The sequence below is a fragment of the Oryza brachyantha genome, chromosome 12 (assembly GCF_000231095.2).
Source record: "Oryza brachyantha chromosome 12, ObraRS2, whole genome shotgun sequence".
NCBI classification, from domain to species: domain Eukaryota; kingdom Viridiplantae; phylum Streptophyta; class Magnoliopsida; order Poales; family Poaceae; genus Oryza; species Oryza brachyantha.
Window position 1 is genome coordinate 16,482,300 of NC_023174.2, and position 17,454 is coordinate 16,499,753.

The 17,454-nt window shown below is 41.6% G+C and overlaps 3 protein-coding genes and 2 non-coding genes across 6 annotated transcripts; 3 read left to right on the plus strand and 2 right to left on the minus strand.

Annotated features, from left to right (window-relative positions):
• Positions 1–1,957: 1,957 nt before the first annotated feature.
• On the plus strand, positions 1,958–5,150 carry LOC102709977. The gene is made up of 3 exons (XM_006664168.2): positions 1,958–3,171; positions 4,520–4,646; positions 5,099–5,150. The coding sequence occupies exons 1-2, from the start codon at positions 2,066–2,068 to the stop codon at positions 4,629–4,631; spliced, it is 1,218 nt and encodes a 405-aa protein (XP_006664231.1). The 5' UTR covers positions 1,958–2,065; the 3' UTR covers positions 4,632–4,646; positions 5,099–5,150.
• Positions 5,151–7,646: 2,496 nt separating this feature from the next.
• TRNAR-CCU lies at positions 7,647–7,719 on the minus strand. Its single transcript has one exon. It is a non-coding gene; the product is annotated as a tRNA-Arg (tRNA).
• A 182-nt stretch (positions 7,720–7,901) lies between these two features.
• LOC102701687 (pyridine nucleotide-disulfide oxidoreductase domain-containing protein 2) lies at positions 7,902–12,852 on the minus strand. Of its 2 annotated transcripts, none has more exons than XM_015842889.2 (16): positions 12,406–12,852; positions 12,111–12,272; positions 11,730–11,912; positions 11,565–11,622; positions 11,361–11,411; positions 11,116–11,273; positions 10,803–10,890; positions 10,641–10,685; positions 10,495–10,569; positions 10,320–10,388; positions 10,118–10,233; positions 9,199–9,311; positions 8,900–8,979; positions 8,566–8,686; positions 8,381–8,447; positions 7,902–8,260 (listed from the first exon to the last, which is right to left on the minus strand). In XM_015842889.2, exons 1-16 carry the CDS (start codon positions 12,717–12,719, stop codon positions 8,131–8,133), a joined length of 1,830 nt encoding a protein of 609 aa, XP_015698375.2. In that variant the 5' UTR covers positions 12,720–12,852; the 3' UTR covers positions 7,902–8,130. The 2 variants fall into 2 exon arrangements, with proteins under 2 accessions (XP_015698375.2, XP_040385850.1); XM_040529916.1 differs by having other exon boundaries at positions 11,191–11,273; positions 12,406–12,850.
• A 1,360-nt stretch (positions 12,853–14,212) lies between these two features.
• TRNAQ-CUG lies at positions 14,213–14,284 on the plus strand. Its single transcript has one exon. It is a non-coding gene; the product is annotated as a tRNA-Gln (tRNA).
• Positions 14,285–16,152: 1,868 nt separating this feature from the next.
• Positions 16,153–16,938, plus strand: LOC102701968 (glycine-rich RNA-binding protein 2-like). Its single transcript, XM_015842890.2, has 2 exons — positions 16,153–16,357; positions 16,506–16,938. The coding sequence occupies exons 1-2, from the start codon at positions 16,244–16,246 to the stop codon at positions 16,878–16,880; spliced, it is 489 nt and encodes a 162-aa protein (XP_015698376.2). The 5' UTR covers positions 16,153–16,243; the 3' UTR covers positions 16,881–16,938.
• Positions 16,939–17,454: the final 516 nt, after the last annotated feature.

A 17,454-nucleotide genomic window follows, 5' to 3' on the forward strand; every position in this document is an offset into this window, starting at 1 on the left:
ATGAAAGTTTGATGGCTTGTACTTTAAAAAATTATTTAGGTATGTCTAAACTGTAATAATAACAAATTTAACTGGTCCAAAATAAAATGAAGGTCCGAAATGAATCATGGGCAATAAAATGTGACCCAAAGTGAAATTTACTCTTACTTTTTTATGATTTATTTAACACCGAAGGTGTTTTAAGCATGACCTAATTTTTCGTATTTAAATAAGATAAATTATCAAATGTAGAGCAAAAGTTATCATGTAAAATAAAAAAACATTCGAGTGTATTACTTTTGTCGATGTTTTAATTGCGATATACTAGTGTATGATCCAATGATTTTCCTTGGAATATATAGTTTAATTAATTGTTTGTTGTCTTTGGAATGTAAGGTCAAAAAGGGGATCTTGACAGAGTGGACTGCAAGTCTTTAGGCGTCACGCGCAACACTGGACTTGGTCATCTTCAATATTTCTTGACAGCCACGTAACACGGTAACACAAACCCAACCATTTCAATTTCAATAAAACTAAAACTGACAGTGGAAATATATATAAAAAAACATCAAGGGAAACCGTGTTTACATATATCATACGGGCTATTATAGCGTAACCTATGATCATATGACTAAAAGGTGGATAATCTGTCCGTCTCAAAATGCTAGAGAACCGTTTCAATTAATCTCATACAAAATTCGTGCATGTTAATTAAGTAATCGGTAAGAAGTGATTTAAACGTAGGTTAAATATGTTACCTTCCTATAGAGCCAACTTATTTTTACTTCCTGCTTGGTAGAGTTCTAGCTTTCGGATATTTTTGGATCAATGCTAATAAGGGTGGGTGTAGTAGGCCTTCAATTTCTTAGAGAGTAGAGTTTGAAGTAAACTGCTTAAACTCAGCTTCACCCACCTCTCTGGTTTATTTTATATATCATTCGGCTTCAGTTTTATTTTATGTAGAGTTGAAACCGTTTGGTCGAAGACCTTGGGGTTCATCTCCAGAAGAGGTGAAGCTACCTAAGGTTGTTTCATCGTATGATCTATTTTTTAAAGTTGGAACTCCGTAGCTAGGTGGGGATGACTTCAATACGTAACTTGAGTACTTAGTTTTGTTGGAGTTTAACCCTGCAAACCTAAAATCTACCACGCACATCCATTCTAAATATAATTATTTTTAGTTTGTTTAGCGGATATTAAGATTAAGAAAAAAAAATACTAATATGTCCTTTGTTAAATGAGGAATGAGCGGGGATGAGAGGGTAGACGGGACAAAATGAGAAAAATAATTTTAATTAAAAATTATTGATGAGATATGTAGCAATGTAATAGTTGTAACCGGCTAACAACTGACTGCTTTCATGGCATGCCCTCCACGACATCGTTGGCTCTGGTATCCATGCCATCAAAAACTAATCGGTGAAAAATGCATGTCGTACGTCTTACAATAGTATGTATTATTTAAAAAAATATAATTAATATTTTTATTGTGATGATAAAATATGAATAATACTTTATGTGTGATTATTTTTTTAGTTTTTTAATGTTTTTTCAAATAAAATAAACGGTCACATGTTAGACACAAAAGTCAATAAATATATATAGTTATATTGAAACATATGTAATAATAAATAAGACGTGGTCGATCACTAATACTTTCCCGCGTGTGATCCCATACCTGCGAGCGAGCAAATGCATTGTTGCGTTGCACTGCAGGGAAGGTTTTCACGCGTCTAAACAATACGGATGGAGTTGTTTCCGGTGAGAAAATCTATCCCAATGTTTTGTCCGGACTTTTCTCCACGAAAAGGAAAGGAAAAAAATATGCCGTCATCTCGGAAAGTTCCTTGAAGCCTACGGAACCGCGCCCCTCCCCCACTGACACGCGGGTCCCACCCCTCCTCGCTCGCTCGCCGGCGCGGCGGCATCCCTCCCTCTATACATCCTCTCCCAAGTCCCACCCACGCATTCGCCGCGTCGTCTTCCCCTATCGAATCGAATTGAACTTTCCAATCCCCTCCTCCTCCAAAACCCCAACTGATCCATTTCCATCGGAGCGAGCGAGAGAGAGAGAGTGGCTGCAGCCATGGCGGAGTGCTCCTCCTCGGACGACTGGGTCATGCTCGACTGCGACAACCCCGCGGACTCCGACGGCGACGACGTCATCCTCGCGCTCTCTTCCTCCTGCGCCACCCCCACCTGCTGCTCCGACGACGACGACATGGAGGAGACCGATGCTGACGACGACGGCTTCTTCGCCGAGGAGCTCGAGGAGGACCCGCCGCTGGCGCGCCCGCTCTCGGGCCTCTTCTACCACACCGCCTCCACCAAGGAGCCAGGCTACCTCGCCTTCGACGCGCTCCGCGGCGCCAAACAGCTCATCCCGGACCCGCGCTTCTCCGCCTTCCTGGAGCCCGTCGCCGTCCTCGCCTCCACCCGCGGCCTCGTCTGCGTCCGCGGGGAGTCCTCCGGCTGCTACTACGTCGCCAACCCGGCCACCTTCAGGCGGGTGCGCCTCCCTCGCCACACCCGCGACCACTCCGCTTTCGGGATACCCGCCGTCGTCCTCACCTTTGAGGAAAACGCCACCCCCATCGAGCACTTCCACGTCGTCGTCGCGTTCAACATCGAGGGCGGCGTCTGGGCCTTCGAGTCCTTCTCCTCGAGGACCTGGGAGTGGCGCGTAAGCTCAGAGATATCTGTCGTCGAGCAGGTCGTCCCCACCTCCGGAGTCGGCGCCCTCGGCCGCGCTTTCTGGCGCACCAGCATCGGCTACATCCTCTGCTACGACCCGGAGAAGGGCTACTCCGACGTGTTACCCGCGCCGCAGGAGGTGGAGACCCAGCCGCTCTGGGAGCTTGGCGAGATGGAGGGCAAGCTCTGCGTCACCTGCATGGATGAGCGCATCACCGAGGTGGTGGTGCTCTGCCTCAACATGGACCATCTCCTCGATGGGGAGCCGGCGTGGTCGTGGGCCGGCCAGTTTGAAGGCGGCAGGCTCAGGAACCGGGAGGGCGCCGAGCTGCTCCGCTCGCAGGGCGCGGCTGAGGTTGTGATGTGGGACCCCACGGAGGAGCGCATCGTCGTCATGGACCTCGACGGCCGCACCACCCGCACCATCGGCCCGCTCTCCGACGAAGACTACAGTGCAGGTTTCATCCCCTTCGTTGCCTCAGTCACCGAAATCGCCAGGTACTCAATTGCTGCATTCGCTTCGATTTACCGCTACTGCATCTGAATTTTCTCCTCCATGTGTTAGGTCGATTCCGCCTCAAAATTTGTGATGTTTTTGATCGATCGCTCATCACTTCGTGTCAGATTTCGCTGTTTCCGGTCCAGTATAATTAGGTCCCAATTGGGATTTCACTAACTGCTCCTCGTTATTTGAGTTGTTTCAGTGATATTTTCCTAGTCCTAGTTAGTTATTACCATCCGATTAAGTTGGTCCAGTTTTATTTTGTTTAATCTGCCTGCATTTCTATATAAGTACGCAACGTGCTGTTAGTTAGCGCATTAATTAAATCGGATAAATTCTACTTCTGGGGTCATTGGTCTCTAGATATGATGCTTGTGGTGTGTACTGAAATGTTGACGTCGATGGAAGCAACTGTTGAGTGGAGCAGATCGATAGACTACAGGATCATCACATCGATCTCTGTTTGTTTGACCTTTCAATGGCTGATAGTTGGTTTGCTGTTAATAGTCAGTCTTGCTATCTCAATGTCAGTCTTCCCTAAATTACTCCAAGACTAATCATGCATATGTTCCTTTCATATATGGGGTGCAGTGCTTCCTAATATAATAGGAGCATAACATTAGTTGGGATCTACGTTCCAATTTAGTTTAAGTTCATGAATATTCGTTCTGGTCGGTATTATGGCAAGTCCTTATCGTTCTCAGGATAAGTCTTTGTTTTCCTGTAATGTCCTGGTGTTAGACTGTGAACGACTGGAGAGAGAGCTCCAGCTTTGTCGTCGTCTCTGCCAACTGCTTTAGGTGTAGCACACACTTCACTACTGGTGTCTATTTGATTGATAACTTGGATACTACTGCTGTCTATCTGATTAATTACTTGGAAAAGCACACAGTTGTGACAATGTATATTCGTTTTGGAATTGACATTTACTTATAATAATTGATTTGCTATACCCATTCCATTTATATGCAATCTATCATGGCGAAAAATACACCAGGTACCTATTCTCAGGTTGAGCTATACTGAATAATCACCATTAACAACTTTGCTTTCGAGTTACAAGAATTTGTGTAGTTAGATTATAGTATGTTTTGATGTTTTAGCTTCACTGCTGCATATGTATGATCATTTACCGTAGCATGCAGAACTTCAGGGAAAAATGTCAGAGCAACAACCTGTAATTCTGCATTACAGCTAACAACTTCGTGGCTTTAGCTGCACTTGCTGCATTTGTATGATCATCATCCGTTGGTTGGTCAAAGATTGTGTCAAGCACATCGTTGATGTTGATGTGTTGTTATGCACTAATCGTGCGCTTTGCCTATTTTGTTTATGTTTTTGCAGCGAACAACTGAGCGCAAAGCACAGGATTAGTGCTGCTGACGCGAACACACCCAACCTTGGAGCAGATGCCAGCACACTCAACTTCGCAGCATCAGCTGCGCAGGTTCACTGAAGCTTCAACTAATCTGTAAGTACTATATACTATCTCGTCAATCTCAGGGGTTGGTTAGATGGGGCTAAACTTTTTAGCCACATAACACATCGGATGTTTGGACACTAATTTGAAGTATTAAACATAGATTAATAAAAAAAATAATTTTATAAATAAGAGCTAATCCGCGAGATGAATTTTTTGAGTCTAATTAATCCATAATTAGCAAATGCTTACTGTAGCATCACGTAGGCTAATCATGGATTAATTAGGCTCATTAGATTCGTCTTACGAATTAGTCCAAGATTATAGATGAGTTTTATTTATAGACTACATTTATTATTTATAATAAGTGTCCAATCATTCGATGTGACTAGGGGCTAAAGTTTAGCCCTCAGAAACAAACACCCCTCAGTTCAGACATAACCTGATAATCTGTTGAGATTGGACCTGTGATTTATGCATGATGGTGCGAATTGCATGGGCAGGTACCAATAGCTAGCAGACAGAAAGAAGATTCGTTGACGATGACCAGAAGAAGAAATAAACGAGGCTAGCTTTCATATTTGTCCAGCATAAAAAAGAAAAGCGATTGAAAAGGCATCCTAAAACCATTATTTTAGCAGCTAATTCATATACGTAGGATAAAAAAAAACTACGTCCTGTGAGGTTTTGTGTCTGCCGTGTAAAAATTACTAGGATTGGCAGACTCCTATGTCTTTTGTGTCCAAACTCAAACTGGTTGTGGTTGAGTGGGGATCGGACAAAATTACCATGCATCTCTGGGTGCTGCTCCTCACATGTTACTCCTTCATTACTTACTTCATTTTTTGGCTGCTGGGCTACGCGTGTTCTTTTTTGTGCTCTGCCTCTGCTCGGCCCATTCATTTCATTTTCATTTTTTCTTTAAAAAAAGCATATCCGGATGTTTCTGTGCTGTTTAGTGGGTTGTGCAGTTCTTTTCAGTTCCATTTTGTTGTACATTGCTAGCAGCTTTGTTATTCCATTCCATGGACTGATTCTATTAGTTTAAATTAGCATTTGAGCTGCCCGATTGAGCTATTATTTGGATTGTTCACTTGAATGCCAGCCTCTGCCTGTGACGGGAAGATGTTTTGCGGTGCTTTTGCTTTGATTGAAAGAATCCAATTCGCATTGCCTGCCTCCGCCCTCTTGTTGTTGGTAATAGGAAATTTGGATATGTTCTTTTACTTAGCACTGTGTACAATTTTGTCGTTGGAGGCGACAGGAATTGACTCACTTCAACCTTTCCTTCTATATAAGCTGTTGGGCAGTGCAAACATCGGTGCTATTGTCTTAGTGGCGGTTTGGATCTTATGATCTTTTTAAGTCCCATTGTCACATCGGATGTTTGATATTAATTAGGATTATTAAATATATATTGATAATAAAACTAATTGTATAAATAAAAGTTATTTCATAAGCCTAATTAAGTCATGATTAGCAAATGTTTACTGTAGCATCATATTTGTTAATCATGGACTAATTAGGCTCAATAGATTCGTCTCGCGAAATAGTCTAGAGTATGTGATGGGTTTTATTAATAGTCTATATTTAATATTTCTAATTAGTGTTTAAATATTCGACGTGACAGGAACTAAAAAAAGTTTCAGTGAAACAAACAGAGCTCTTCTCCCAAAAAAATACTCTATATTGGAAATGTTCTTGCCTCTATTTTTACTGATTTAGTTATATTAATGTTAATGAATCTATATATATATATATACACAATATACTTTGATCAATAGATGAATCTAGAGGCAGTCAAAAAAGTCTTACAATATGATACGAAGGAAACATGTCATATAAAAACAAATATGGCTATAATTGGTTGAGCTCGGGCTAATAAGATGCATAGATATGAATGAAGCAACAAATAGTTATTTAAGGGTAAAACTCTTGTCCATAAAAAAAATTAAGAGATTTATCCGTGGACAAAATTAACCGAGACAATAAGAATAGATTGAACTGAACTAACTGAGACCATAAAATTCGGTCATCAATTATAACTTACCAAATCTAGTATGGTCCTAAAATTTATCAATTATATGTAATCAAATTTATATGTCATCTAGTATGCTCTTGTATAGCCTGCTCACTAGCACAACAACAGAAAGTCCCTATCCAACTCCCCCACCTGCCAACACTCTGAGTACGACATTAACCGCGTCATAATTAAGGATGAAAATGGACCGAAAGCGTAACCATTAAAATAATATAAAAGTGATACTTACTTCGCAAACCACCACCAAAACATTCCTTTCCATCCCCTCTCTATTTACGCACCAACTGACACTCATTTTATTGTGCACACCTCCTAGCCTCTTGTGCCAAATCAACCCACCCTTCTATCCTCCATGTTGATGGCCATAGCTCCTCTTGCTATTCCAATTGGTGATTGTGGTGACGCTTCCTCTAGACCTTCATCTCGATAGACTATGTTTGTTAGAGCAGCAATTTCCTCTAGACCTCCACTCTGATAAGCAGGAGAGTGACTATGTTAATATCATATTGTTAATGGTACTGGTTGATGACTACAAGCAGAGTTAAGATGGGAAAAAAGACCAAGCTCAACGAGTCCCCTATCCATCAAGTTCGTGGTGTACCTATGCATATCGATGATTGTCTTGAAATTTTATTTCACTCGTGTCTTACCAATGAAACCAAATTGCTCGGTCTTGAAAATTTGCAATATAATTTGTTCTTTAGTTTTAGATGAGAAATTTACCGAAAGGTCAAAAATGGAGACCGAATCCAGATGAATGGCCACCCTACCAACACTGTATTTTCCTTACTGTTTTGAGAGACAACCAGTACTGTTCATCTCAGAATATAAAAATTACACCTTATTGTTCAGTTTCAAATCAAAGAAGTGAAAACTGGTACTATTCATCAAATAAAAGATAAAAACTACGATGCACTAAGTCCTCGTATGAAAGAAGAGAAAACTTGCGCAAATAAACATAGCAAATAACAGAGAAATCTGCAAAATAAAATTAAACACAGAAACAAGCCCGCGCCAGGTAGGGGTCGAACCTACGACCTTCTGCTTAGGAAACAGACGCTCTATCCACTGAGCTACAGGCGCTATTACATGGGTTGTATCAAACTAACTTTATGACACCAGATTTTTCTGTCTGAAAGGCCAGGCACAAACGGTACCGTAGATATTGATCACAAATACTAGCACCCCATTTCAAAGCGATGGGTGGATACTGGGTCAATTGACAAAGAATGCTCCATTTACATTTTATTAGTTCAGACGATTCATTCATAAAATGTGCCTCTCCTTTTAATTAAGAGAAAAAAATGTTCCCTCGCCTTTCTCAACATGTGAGCTGGATGTTTATACTTGATGAGTAACAACAGGCTTTCCGTTCCGATGGAACTGCGCTACAACATTCACAGACAGATAGTCTGCTGTTTTGCAGTCATGTGCTTGAACAAGGCCTAGTCTAATGCCAATCACCAATTCCATGTTTCCTCATGTCATTTATATCTATTTTGTCCTGAAATCTTCCAGAACAACGGAGGCAGCGTTACGGCCCGGCGCGCCCATCACCCCACCACCTGGATGCGCCCCGCTGCCACAGAGGTACAATCCCTTCACAGGAGTTCTGTAATCTGACCTGTAAAAGAGTTTAACAAACAACAAATGGTCACAGTCACGACGATGAACCTTGGCAGGCCAAAGATTCGGCAAGTAGAAAAAGAGCCAAAGAATATGCATATTATATCTCCACACATACCATCCCTTGGCGGGCCTCATGAGGAAAAGTGAATCCAAGCCCATTGCACCATGAAAGATGTTGCCTCCTGTGAAATGTGAATCATGCTCCTTTAACAAGGTTTTCATTTGGCAAATAAATGAAAAAACAGCAATCTTATGCACTCTGCAAGAAGGGGCACTATGCATAGCATGCAAACAGATTACCTGTTAGGCCGAACTCCCTTTCAAGATCAGGTGGTGTCAGCATATCATACCCTACCACCGATGAGCTAAAACCCAGTGCATATTCATCAATCAAGGAGAAACATCTTTCAGCAAAGGATTTCTGAAAATTGGTGGAATTAAAATGGTCAGGGGTGCCTCATAGGATAGTAACTGGTGACAAAAGACGGTGGTTAAGGGAATCGCCATCATCTGCTCTGTTCGATTAAGACACAAGGCATATGTGGGACAACATACACAGCAAAATCTGCGTGGCTGTGGAAGCAAAATTAAACACAGTGCATCATGATATCAGGGTTTACAAGGAACTACTTACTCTAACACTAGAATCCTTCCAGCTGCCTTCTGAAAGTTTGTATGGAGTGTACTGAACAAAAAGATTAATAACGTGCTGACCTATCAAAGGATAAAGCAAAGGATGATTAATGGACTGGGAGCATATAAAGAATATGCGACAGGTGATATTTCACAGCCACAATCCAAATTAATCTCTTCTTTTTTTGCGGGAAAATTATTCTAGCATAAATGAACTGTAGGATGCAACTATACTTTATACAAACCATACGCCATACTCTTTATGTAACAGCAATTCTGAGGAATAAAATATTGGCATACCTGGTGGAGAGATGGTCTTATCCAAGACCGAAGGAATCGTCATTTCTATAACAGGTCTTGTGGACGAGACACCATTTGCAGCTTCCCTGTATGCTAGATCGATCTCCTCCATGCTGGCGATCCAGTAAAGTTCAACATGAAAGATATGGATGAAATCCGACAACATGACAATAGAACATAAATATATATTTTCAGAAAATCTAACAAAAGACTACATCATCCAGTATTTTGCTATCACCAAAATAATAAGAAACAAGCAGTAGGCTGGGAGATCTCATATAGCATATTACCGTTAACATGATCAGACTATACTCAGTACCATCATCCTAAGGTACTGATGGAGACACGAATACTTCTATATACACATGTAGGCCATCAATTTGGTACATCGAATTGAGATGGAAAGTACACATCACTTCCAAAATAGCAGAATATGTTAATGGAAAGTGGCATTATGGAATTAAGAGGTCAGTTCCCTTGCCCTGCTCATTACTCATGTTAGCAAGTGAAATATATACCACAAAGGAACAGGGGCAATATAAAAGGTGGTGTCTCACAGATATTAAATTCTGTACAGTTAAAGCAGAAGAAAGATTAACACGACTGAGGCTGCGTTCGGTGAGTAGGGTAGATAAGTTAACTTACCCGGCATGGAAAACGTAGTAATAGATTAGTGCATGATTAATTAATTATTAATTATTTAAAAAAATATAAAATAGATTAATATGATTTTTTAAAAAACTTTCCTATAGAAAATTTTTGCAAAAAATACACCGTTTAGCAGTTCGGGAAGCGTGCGCGCGGAAAACGAGTGAGTTAAGTTATCTTAACCGGGGGGACGAACGCGGCCTGAATGAAGTAACATGCTGCATATCGCCATAGTTGAAGTAGGAAAAGTTCCATAACTTCAGTAACCTACCTTTCAGACCCAATGTGTATGGTGCCCATGTGTTCAGGACCACCTTCAGGATTAAAGTCTTTGCAGCAGGAAAACTGTGGCAGCCTGTCAACAGCCACATTAATTTTTGTTGTTGCCTGCTCTCCACAGAATCATATTACATTGTTATCAATCAATACTATAAGACTCATTTATTAAGTTATGCTTCAAAGCACGTCCTTACAGAGCTATAATCTGCAGTCCTGATAGCAGACAGGAAGTCATATGGAAGAACATTGGCAGGCACTAGGTCCTGAAAAAAGAAACATGGTATTAGTGTACAAATATTTGTTTAATTGTGTCTACAAAATTGGAACCGGTATATCTTCACATTGTTATAAATTCTGAGCATCTCTCACCACAAAGGTTTTATATGGAGTTGCATTTGATAAAACAATTGACGCTGGCACCTCTGTTCCATCAGCCAAAGCTACCTAAAAGTTTCCAATACTTCAAGGTGTTGACAGAAATGAAATACATTTATTGGTTAGTTAAAAGAACTTACTCCCTGTACCCTTCCAGAGGTGGGATGAACCAATATCTGGGAAACCTATATAAAAAAGCTAGAGTAAGACATGATGCTTAAACAGAAAGAGCGGCCTTACGTAATCAAAGTGGTGGGATGAACCAATATCTGTAACATCATGACATAAGAAGAGAAACACACCTCAGCATTTGTCACAATTTTCACACCTGCTTCAAGAGCCGCTTTGCTTATAGCTGAAGACACTGAACCCATACCACCTTCAACATACCTGAAGTACATGTTTTTTGTTTTACCGCATAATTTTTTCAAACAAGGAAAACAATGGAGATCAGGAAACCAACTATTAGTGAACCAACATTGTTAAAACCAGTATATTTTGCTAGAGGGTACAATGATATTTCTATGGCATTTGCTCTGTTTGACCCCAGTGGAGGCATGTGCCACCGAAAAATATTGATGCTAGGGTCACAAAGGCTTGTACATGGTTTCAGACCTAGAACAATGAAGGACCTTTTTTTTTTCCTGATGAAACAGACCAAGACAGATAAGCTCAGGTAAAGAATCATACGCCCAAACTCCACGTTGGCCACCGGTTTCCCCCATAACATGGTGCAGGAGAACGTAACCAGATCCTGGAGTATGGACACCGGCCTGTGGTGAGGCCATGATGCAGCGTTAAATGCAAAACCACTACCATTGTCAAGAAAACCTTTCTTGGTTCATCCAAAGGGCCCTTACCATAGTACCTATCACGGCATCAGTTGCAAGAGTTGCCTTTAACACATCACCCTGTAGTATTAAAGCAGTCAGCAAAATGCAATTATCCATGGGTACATGAAAATTAAGCGAATATTATCAATTCATTAAGGCAACTCCACGGCTAGATTCATGTGAACAACGTGAAAAGAAGTAGTTAAAAGCAAATGAGAACAAGATATCAACCTCAAACCAGTTGTTTAAGATCTTGGATGCTGGTGATAGAAGAAGGTCAAAGAAATCCCTGTTGAATTTCAAGGAAACGGAAATAGGACATTAACTTTACATATAGCACTGTTGAGTCATGGTGTTGATGGTGGTATTGGCAAAGGTTCAGTATTTAGCACTCACACCATGTCCTTCTGACCTTGCTGCATCACAATACCAAGAAGTTTGCTCCAAAACACTGACTTATCAACTTTATCCTTCATCCTGTCCACCATTGATTGGTGGTATTCATGCCTAAGCTCAGGAGGAGGCGAGTCTATGACAAAGTCCATGAGTTTGCAGAACCTCTCCAGCTTCTCCTCGTACCTACGTTTAAATGTGCACCACCCAACTAAGATCATCATAGGCTAAAAACCGCACATAGTTGTTTAGTCATATATATGATCAGTTCTATACTTTTAGCTAAATTTCTCACCGAAAAGATTCACAAGATCAATAATTAATCCTACATTTTACAAGTGCAAAAAGAAAATAACATGGTCAAAACATCACTGAGTCTTCCACCTTGGGTATGCCTCTGCATCATTCTTGGAGAACTTGCTGATCTCCGAGTGGTTCAGCTCTGCGTCGGGACCGAGGAGTAGATACCTTCCGTCTAGGCATGGCGTGAACGACGACGGGCTCCGCGGCAAGAGCTTAAGGCCATGCCTCTCCAGTTCCAGCTCCCTACCAAGAACCCACAGCAACGCTACCAGAGTCACTATCCGGTAGTAGTAATTACAGAAGTGAATGCAGATGGAGAGAAATGGATGTTGCGATTCGTGGAGAGAAGAATGAGAAGAAAAGATTAGACATTTACCGGATCAGGGCGGGGCGGAGGAGGCTGAGGAGGTAGCTGCAGCGGGAGAAGCGGAAGCCCGGGACGAGGCCCGACTCCGAGACGGCGGCGCCGCCCAGAACCCCGCGGCGCTCGAGAACAGCGACGGAGCGGCCGGCGCGGGCGAGGTAGGCGGCGGCCGCGAGCCCGTTGTGCCCACCGCCGATCACCACGGCGTCCCACCGCTTCTTGCTCGGGAGCTTCTGCGGCGGCGGCGAAGACGAGGCGTCCGTCGAGAAGCTGCGGCTGCGGCGTCGGGCGCCGGAGAGCAGGAGGCTCCTCGCCGCCGGCGACATTGGGCTTCCGTTTTGGGGGTTAGCCGCCGCCGCCGCCGCCCGGTGGCACTCTCAGGCCGTTCGTAAAGGCAAATAGCCTCACTTCACTCACAGGCCGGCGAATCCCTCTCTCCTCAAGTGTACGTGTGTGCTACTAGGGAAGCGGATTTCCGAGTTACATGTTGCCAGCCTCTTCCTCCATTCGCAGTGTCGAAAGACTCGAAAGTCTCGTGTTTCCTCCGTTTTCACGGTGCAAACATTTTTATGGTCCATCTGAATCACAGGAATAAAAAAAATAGAGGAATAGAAAAAATAGAATTCTGACAAAAAGAATGTAGATGTAAAACAGAGGATTGCAAAACACAGGAAAAACGTATAAATGAATGTTTGATTGGACCACAGGAAAAACACAAGAAGGATTTTTTCCATGAGGTCCAACCTCTTGTTAAATTTCCTCTAAAACTTGTATAGGAAGATGCATTTTATAGGAATTTCATAGGATTTGATAGGCCACATTCCTTTGATTCAAAGGGCTTCGTAGGAAAAATTCTTATAGGAATAAAATCCTCTAAAATTTCTATAAAATTCTTTTGAATCAAAGGGGGCCTTAGTTATATCTAGATATCTATATAAATATAGATAACACAATAAAGCTTTATATTAAAAATAGAGATGGTATTTATAGCAAAGTCGTATATTGTGAAAACAAAGTTAGTATATTCATAGCTAGCCCAATAGTATGATCCTTTTGTACAACTAGTGTAGCTATTAGAAATTTAGAATGAACAAAATTAAAATGTTTCATATAAAAAAGAAGGAAGAGTAATGTAATATTAGCATTTATTCTAACATGCCAGTGTGTTGCAGTGAGATATTGAAAAAGGATGTTGTAATGTATTGAGCGAACAATTTGTATGGTCTACATTTTTCTATCCTTGTTCTTACTAAAAGGATGGTTATCGTTCAGGTCTACTAGTTTTTTTTTTTGCATAGCACTATTTTTCTGTTATGTACAGTGAATATAAATTAGAGCATGATAAGAAGGGTGGAATGATGAAAAGAAGGGTGGAACATGGATAGAACATTCTAAAACAACAGAGAAATTGAGTATGGTGAACTTATTCTATACATGACATGATATTGCTCAAGATTAATGCCTGCAATTTTCTATCGAGAAGAGTAGTCAATTTTATTATGGACATAATTTAATTATTCTAGTCCTTTTATAACAATATTTGGATTTTCTTATGCTAAGTGCCTAAGTGGAAATAAATTGTAGCATCACCCTCCCCCCTCCCTTCTCTAAAATAAAAAAAAGGATAAATAATTTGCAGTGTAGATGACGACTAATAAAATGTTACCACGTATTGAAGAATTCCATGGATATATAAAAATAGAATCAAAAGAGGTGGACGAGCATGTTGTAAGTATTGTCGGATTAAGCTATCGGACAATATAGTAGTAAGTGCTAAAAACATTTTTACAAGGCTAAGATGATACCAACAGGCAGGAAAGGTCCCATGGTCTAGCGGTTAGGACATTGGACTCTGAATCCAGTAACCCGAGTTCAAATCTCGGTGGGACCTTTTTTTTTTCCCAATTTTTATTTTTTTAATTAAACTATACTGCCTCCTTAATTAATTACTGTACATTTTTTAACCAGAATAATTAACAACGGACAAGGATATTTCCACGGTCCGATCGGACCTGGCGTGTCGTGCGAGAGTCAACCGGGCCCAGTGGCTAAGCCGGTCGGCTTTGCCTTCGCGTCCGGATCGGGGTCTAGCCCGGGGGTAGAACCGTCATTTCCTGCCTGAGATATTTTGGGATCCCATCAGGACAACGGAAGGAAAAAAAGGGACACGTCACACGTCACGTGGGCCCCACGTGCCGACTATGCATCATTTTTGCTGCGTGTCCCAAGTTCACAAAGGTGCTCAATAATCATACCTTTTTTATTAGTCTAATGATGACAGCAACCGATGCACCTTTTTATCTGTTCTTTTTATCATTTCGCGAATGTTTTGTTTATGTATAGAAGATACTAGAAAAAGTAAACTCCTCTTTTAGGCATGGATCACGGCAGTGCTAACCTAAAACAAAAATTACTAGAGATCATATACATATCATAATACATATAATATTCTTATTTTTAACTAATATTATAATTAATATAGATTAAAACAACTTAACATTATAATTCTACCCGGGATTCTATGACCCGAGTAGCATATTATAGGAACATCCTTGGATCACAGTGGATGAATATGTACATATCTTCCTTTAAATTTTATTAGATGTGGTCTATGAATATTAGTACGCGTGATGATAGCCAGTCTTGTAAAATATATTCTACTTTATATATTCTAAGAAAGTGGTTCCACTTTGTTTTCTAGAAAGGGGCTCTAGCTAAAAATATACTATGATTATCATCATTAAAATGTTATATATGTTTAAAGTGGATTTCTAAATAAACTATAATTGATATCTAAAACAAACAATATTCTCACGGCTTTGGGTATTTTACCCTAATAGGCAGGAGTATTTCAATACAACAAAATCAACTCCCTATTGAAAAGGTAAACAAATATTGTCTATTTACAAAGAAAAGAATCCTCTCCACAAAAGTAAAACCGCGTAGCGTAGGATAAGAAAGGCATCGTCATTCAGCCAAACCACACCCCACGAGAAAAATCCCACACTCAGACAGGTCCTCTTTGGTACCCCTCCAAATAACCCAAACTGCTAAATGGTGTATTTTTTATGAAAATTTTTATATAAAAGTTTTCTAAAAAATTTAGATTAATCTATTTTCTATAATTAATAATTAAATAAATATGTGTTAATCTAATTGTGATTTTCACTCCGGTTAACAACCGCCTCACATATCACATCCAAAGTAAGTAGTCTGGTGTTTATTTCTAGGGGCTAAACTTTAGCCTATAGTCACATCGGATGTTTAGACACTTATTATAAATAGTAAACGTAGTCTATAAGTAAAATCCCTCCATAATCTTAGACTAATTCGTGAGACGAATCTAATAAGCCTAATCAATCTATGATTAGCGTATGTGATGCTACCGTAAACATTTGCTAATTATGAATTTAGGCTCAAAAAATTCGTCTTGCGGATTAGCTCTCATTTATAAAATTTGTTTTTTGATTAGTCTATATTTAATACTTTAAATTAGTGTCCAAACATCCGATATAGCATGGAGCGAAAAAATTTAGTCCCATCTAAAAAACCCTAACCCTAAGTAAAATACACTCCACATCATGTGTACACGACGAGCGGGTGAGCTTAGCAGCAGCGACAAAAAAAAAAGAGTGGCATATTCGAAAGGCACCTGTGTCACGCATCCTTATCCAGCGCAGGCCATCCCGACCGTCGGATGCGATCTCCTAGGGTTTGGAGGCGCCTATAAAAGGAGACCCCAGGCGAGGCTGGCTCCCTCGTGCTCTCTCAGAGGTGGGTTGGCTTCTCCTCCCCCTCCGGTTCGGTTCGGTTCGGTTACGGTTCGCTTCTCCTAGGGTTCGTGGTAGGCATGGCGGCGCCGGACGTTGAGTACCGCTGCTTCGTCGGCGGCCTCGCCTGGGCTACCGACGACCGCTCCCTCGAAGCCGCCTTCAGCACCTTCGGCGAGATCCTCGAGTCCAAGGTATAGCCTCGTTTCCCTTCTACTACTACTACTGCTCAGATCTGGGTGGATCTGGTTGTCGCGTCGTCGGATCTGGCGCTGGTTTTGCTAGATCTGGGTGGGCTTTGGGTGGATCTGACTGGTTGGAGTGTTTTTTTTGGTGTTGCAGATCATCAACGATCGGGAGACCGGGAGGTCGCGCGGGTTCGGCTTCGTCACGTTCTCGAACGAGCAGGCGATGCGCGACGCCATCGAGGGGATGAACGGCAAGGAGCTGGACGGCCGCAACATCACCGTCAACGAGGCGCAGTCCCGCCGCTCAGGCGGTGGAGGCGGCGGCTACGGTGGTGGTGGCGGCGGCTACGGCCAGCGCCGTGACGGCGGTGGCTACGGCGGTGGCGGCGGCGGCGGCTACGGCCAGCGCCGTGACAGCGGTGGCTACGGCGGCGGCGGTGGCGGCTATGGCGGCGGTCGTGGCGGCGGTGGCTACGGCGGTGGCTACGGCAGCCGCGGCGGCAACTCCGACGGGAACTGGAGGAACTGAGTGGTGGGGCCCTCGTGGCCAGTTATCCTGTTATCGTTGTTTACCTAGCCATCATCATCATCCCATCGCATCCTATCCTTTCTAGTGTTCGTCGTCGTATCGTGCGGTTACCATCTGTGTTTTTGATCGCAAGTGTTACCTCCTCTTCATAAATTTAGTGTGCTCCGCCCCAGAAATCCAATCATCCGCATCATAAATTTCTCTCCCTGTCTCTGAAATGAATTATTCTGTGGCGCTAATGATCGTTGCGATTTGATGTCGCTCAGCAGCAACGTTAGCTTAGTAGTGACAAGGACTGGTTGCTGTGACTGAGAGCTATGTCTGAACACGGACAAGGTGATCGGTTGGAAAAACCAAACGTATTTGCAAAAAAGAAATAAAATGGGAATGAAACTTCTACGTATTTCTACTGATTTAAAGTAAAAAATTAACTTTAAATAAAATATAGTTTATGAATAATATATTTATATACGTATTTCTATTGGTTGATTTATTAAAGTGAAAAATTTAACTCTAAATTTAAAGTTTTGTTTTGTTTATAAGAAAAACGGAAACAAAAATTAATAAATTTTGG

Bases quoted from the DNA above. Each gene is read 5' to 3' on its own strand.
- LOC102709977 (XM_006664168.2), top strand. From the start codon at position 2,066: ATGGCGGAGTGCTCCTCCTCGGACGACTGGGTCATGCTCGACTGCGAC. The intron at 3,172-4,519 runs GTACTCAATTGC...ATGTTTTTGCAG, and splicing joins TCAGTCACCGAAATCGCCAG to CGAACAACTGAGCGCAAAGC.
- LOC102701687 (XM_015842889.2), bottom strand. From the start codon at position 12,719: ATGTCGCCGGCGGCGAGGAGCCTCCTGCTCTCCGGCGCCCGACGCCGC. The intron at 11,913-12,110 runs GTGGAAGACTCA...ATTTAAACGTAG, and splicing joins GATGCAGAGGCATACCCAAG to GTACGAGGAGAAGCTGGAGA. The intron at 11,412-11,564 runs GTTGATATCTTG...TTAATACTACAG, and splicing joins TCTTAAACAACTGGTTTGAG to GGTGATGTGTTAAAGGCAAC.
- LOC102701968 (XM_015842890.2), top strand. From the start codon at position 16,244: ATGGCGGCGCCGGACGTTGAGTACCGCTGCTTCGTCGGCGGCCTCGCC. The intron at 16,358-16,505 runs GTATAGCCTCGT...TTGGTGTTGCAG, and splicing joins GCGAGATCCTCGAGTCCAAG to ATCATCAACGATCGGGAGAC.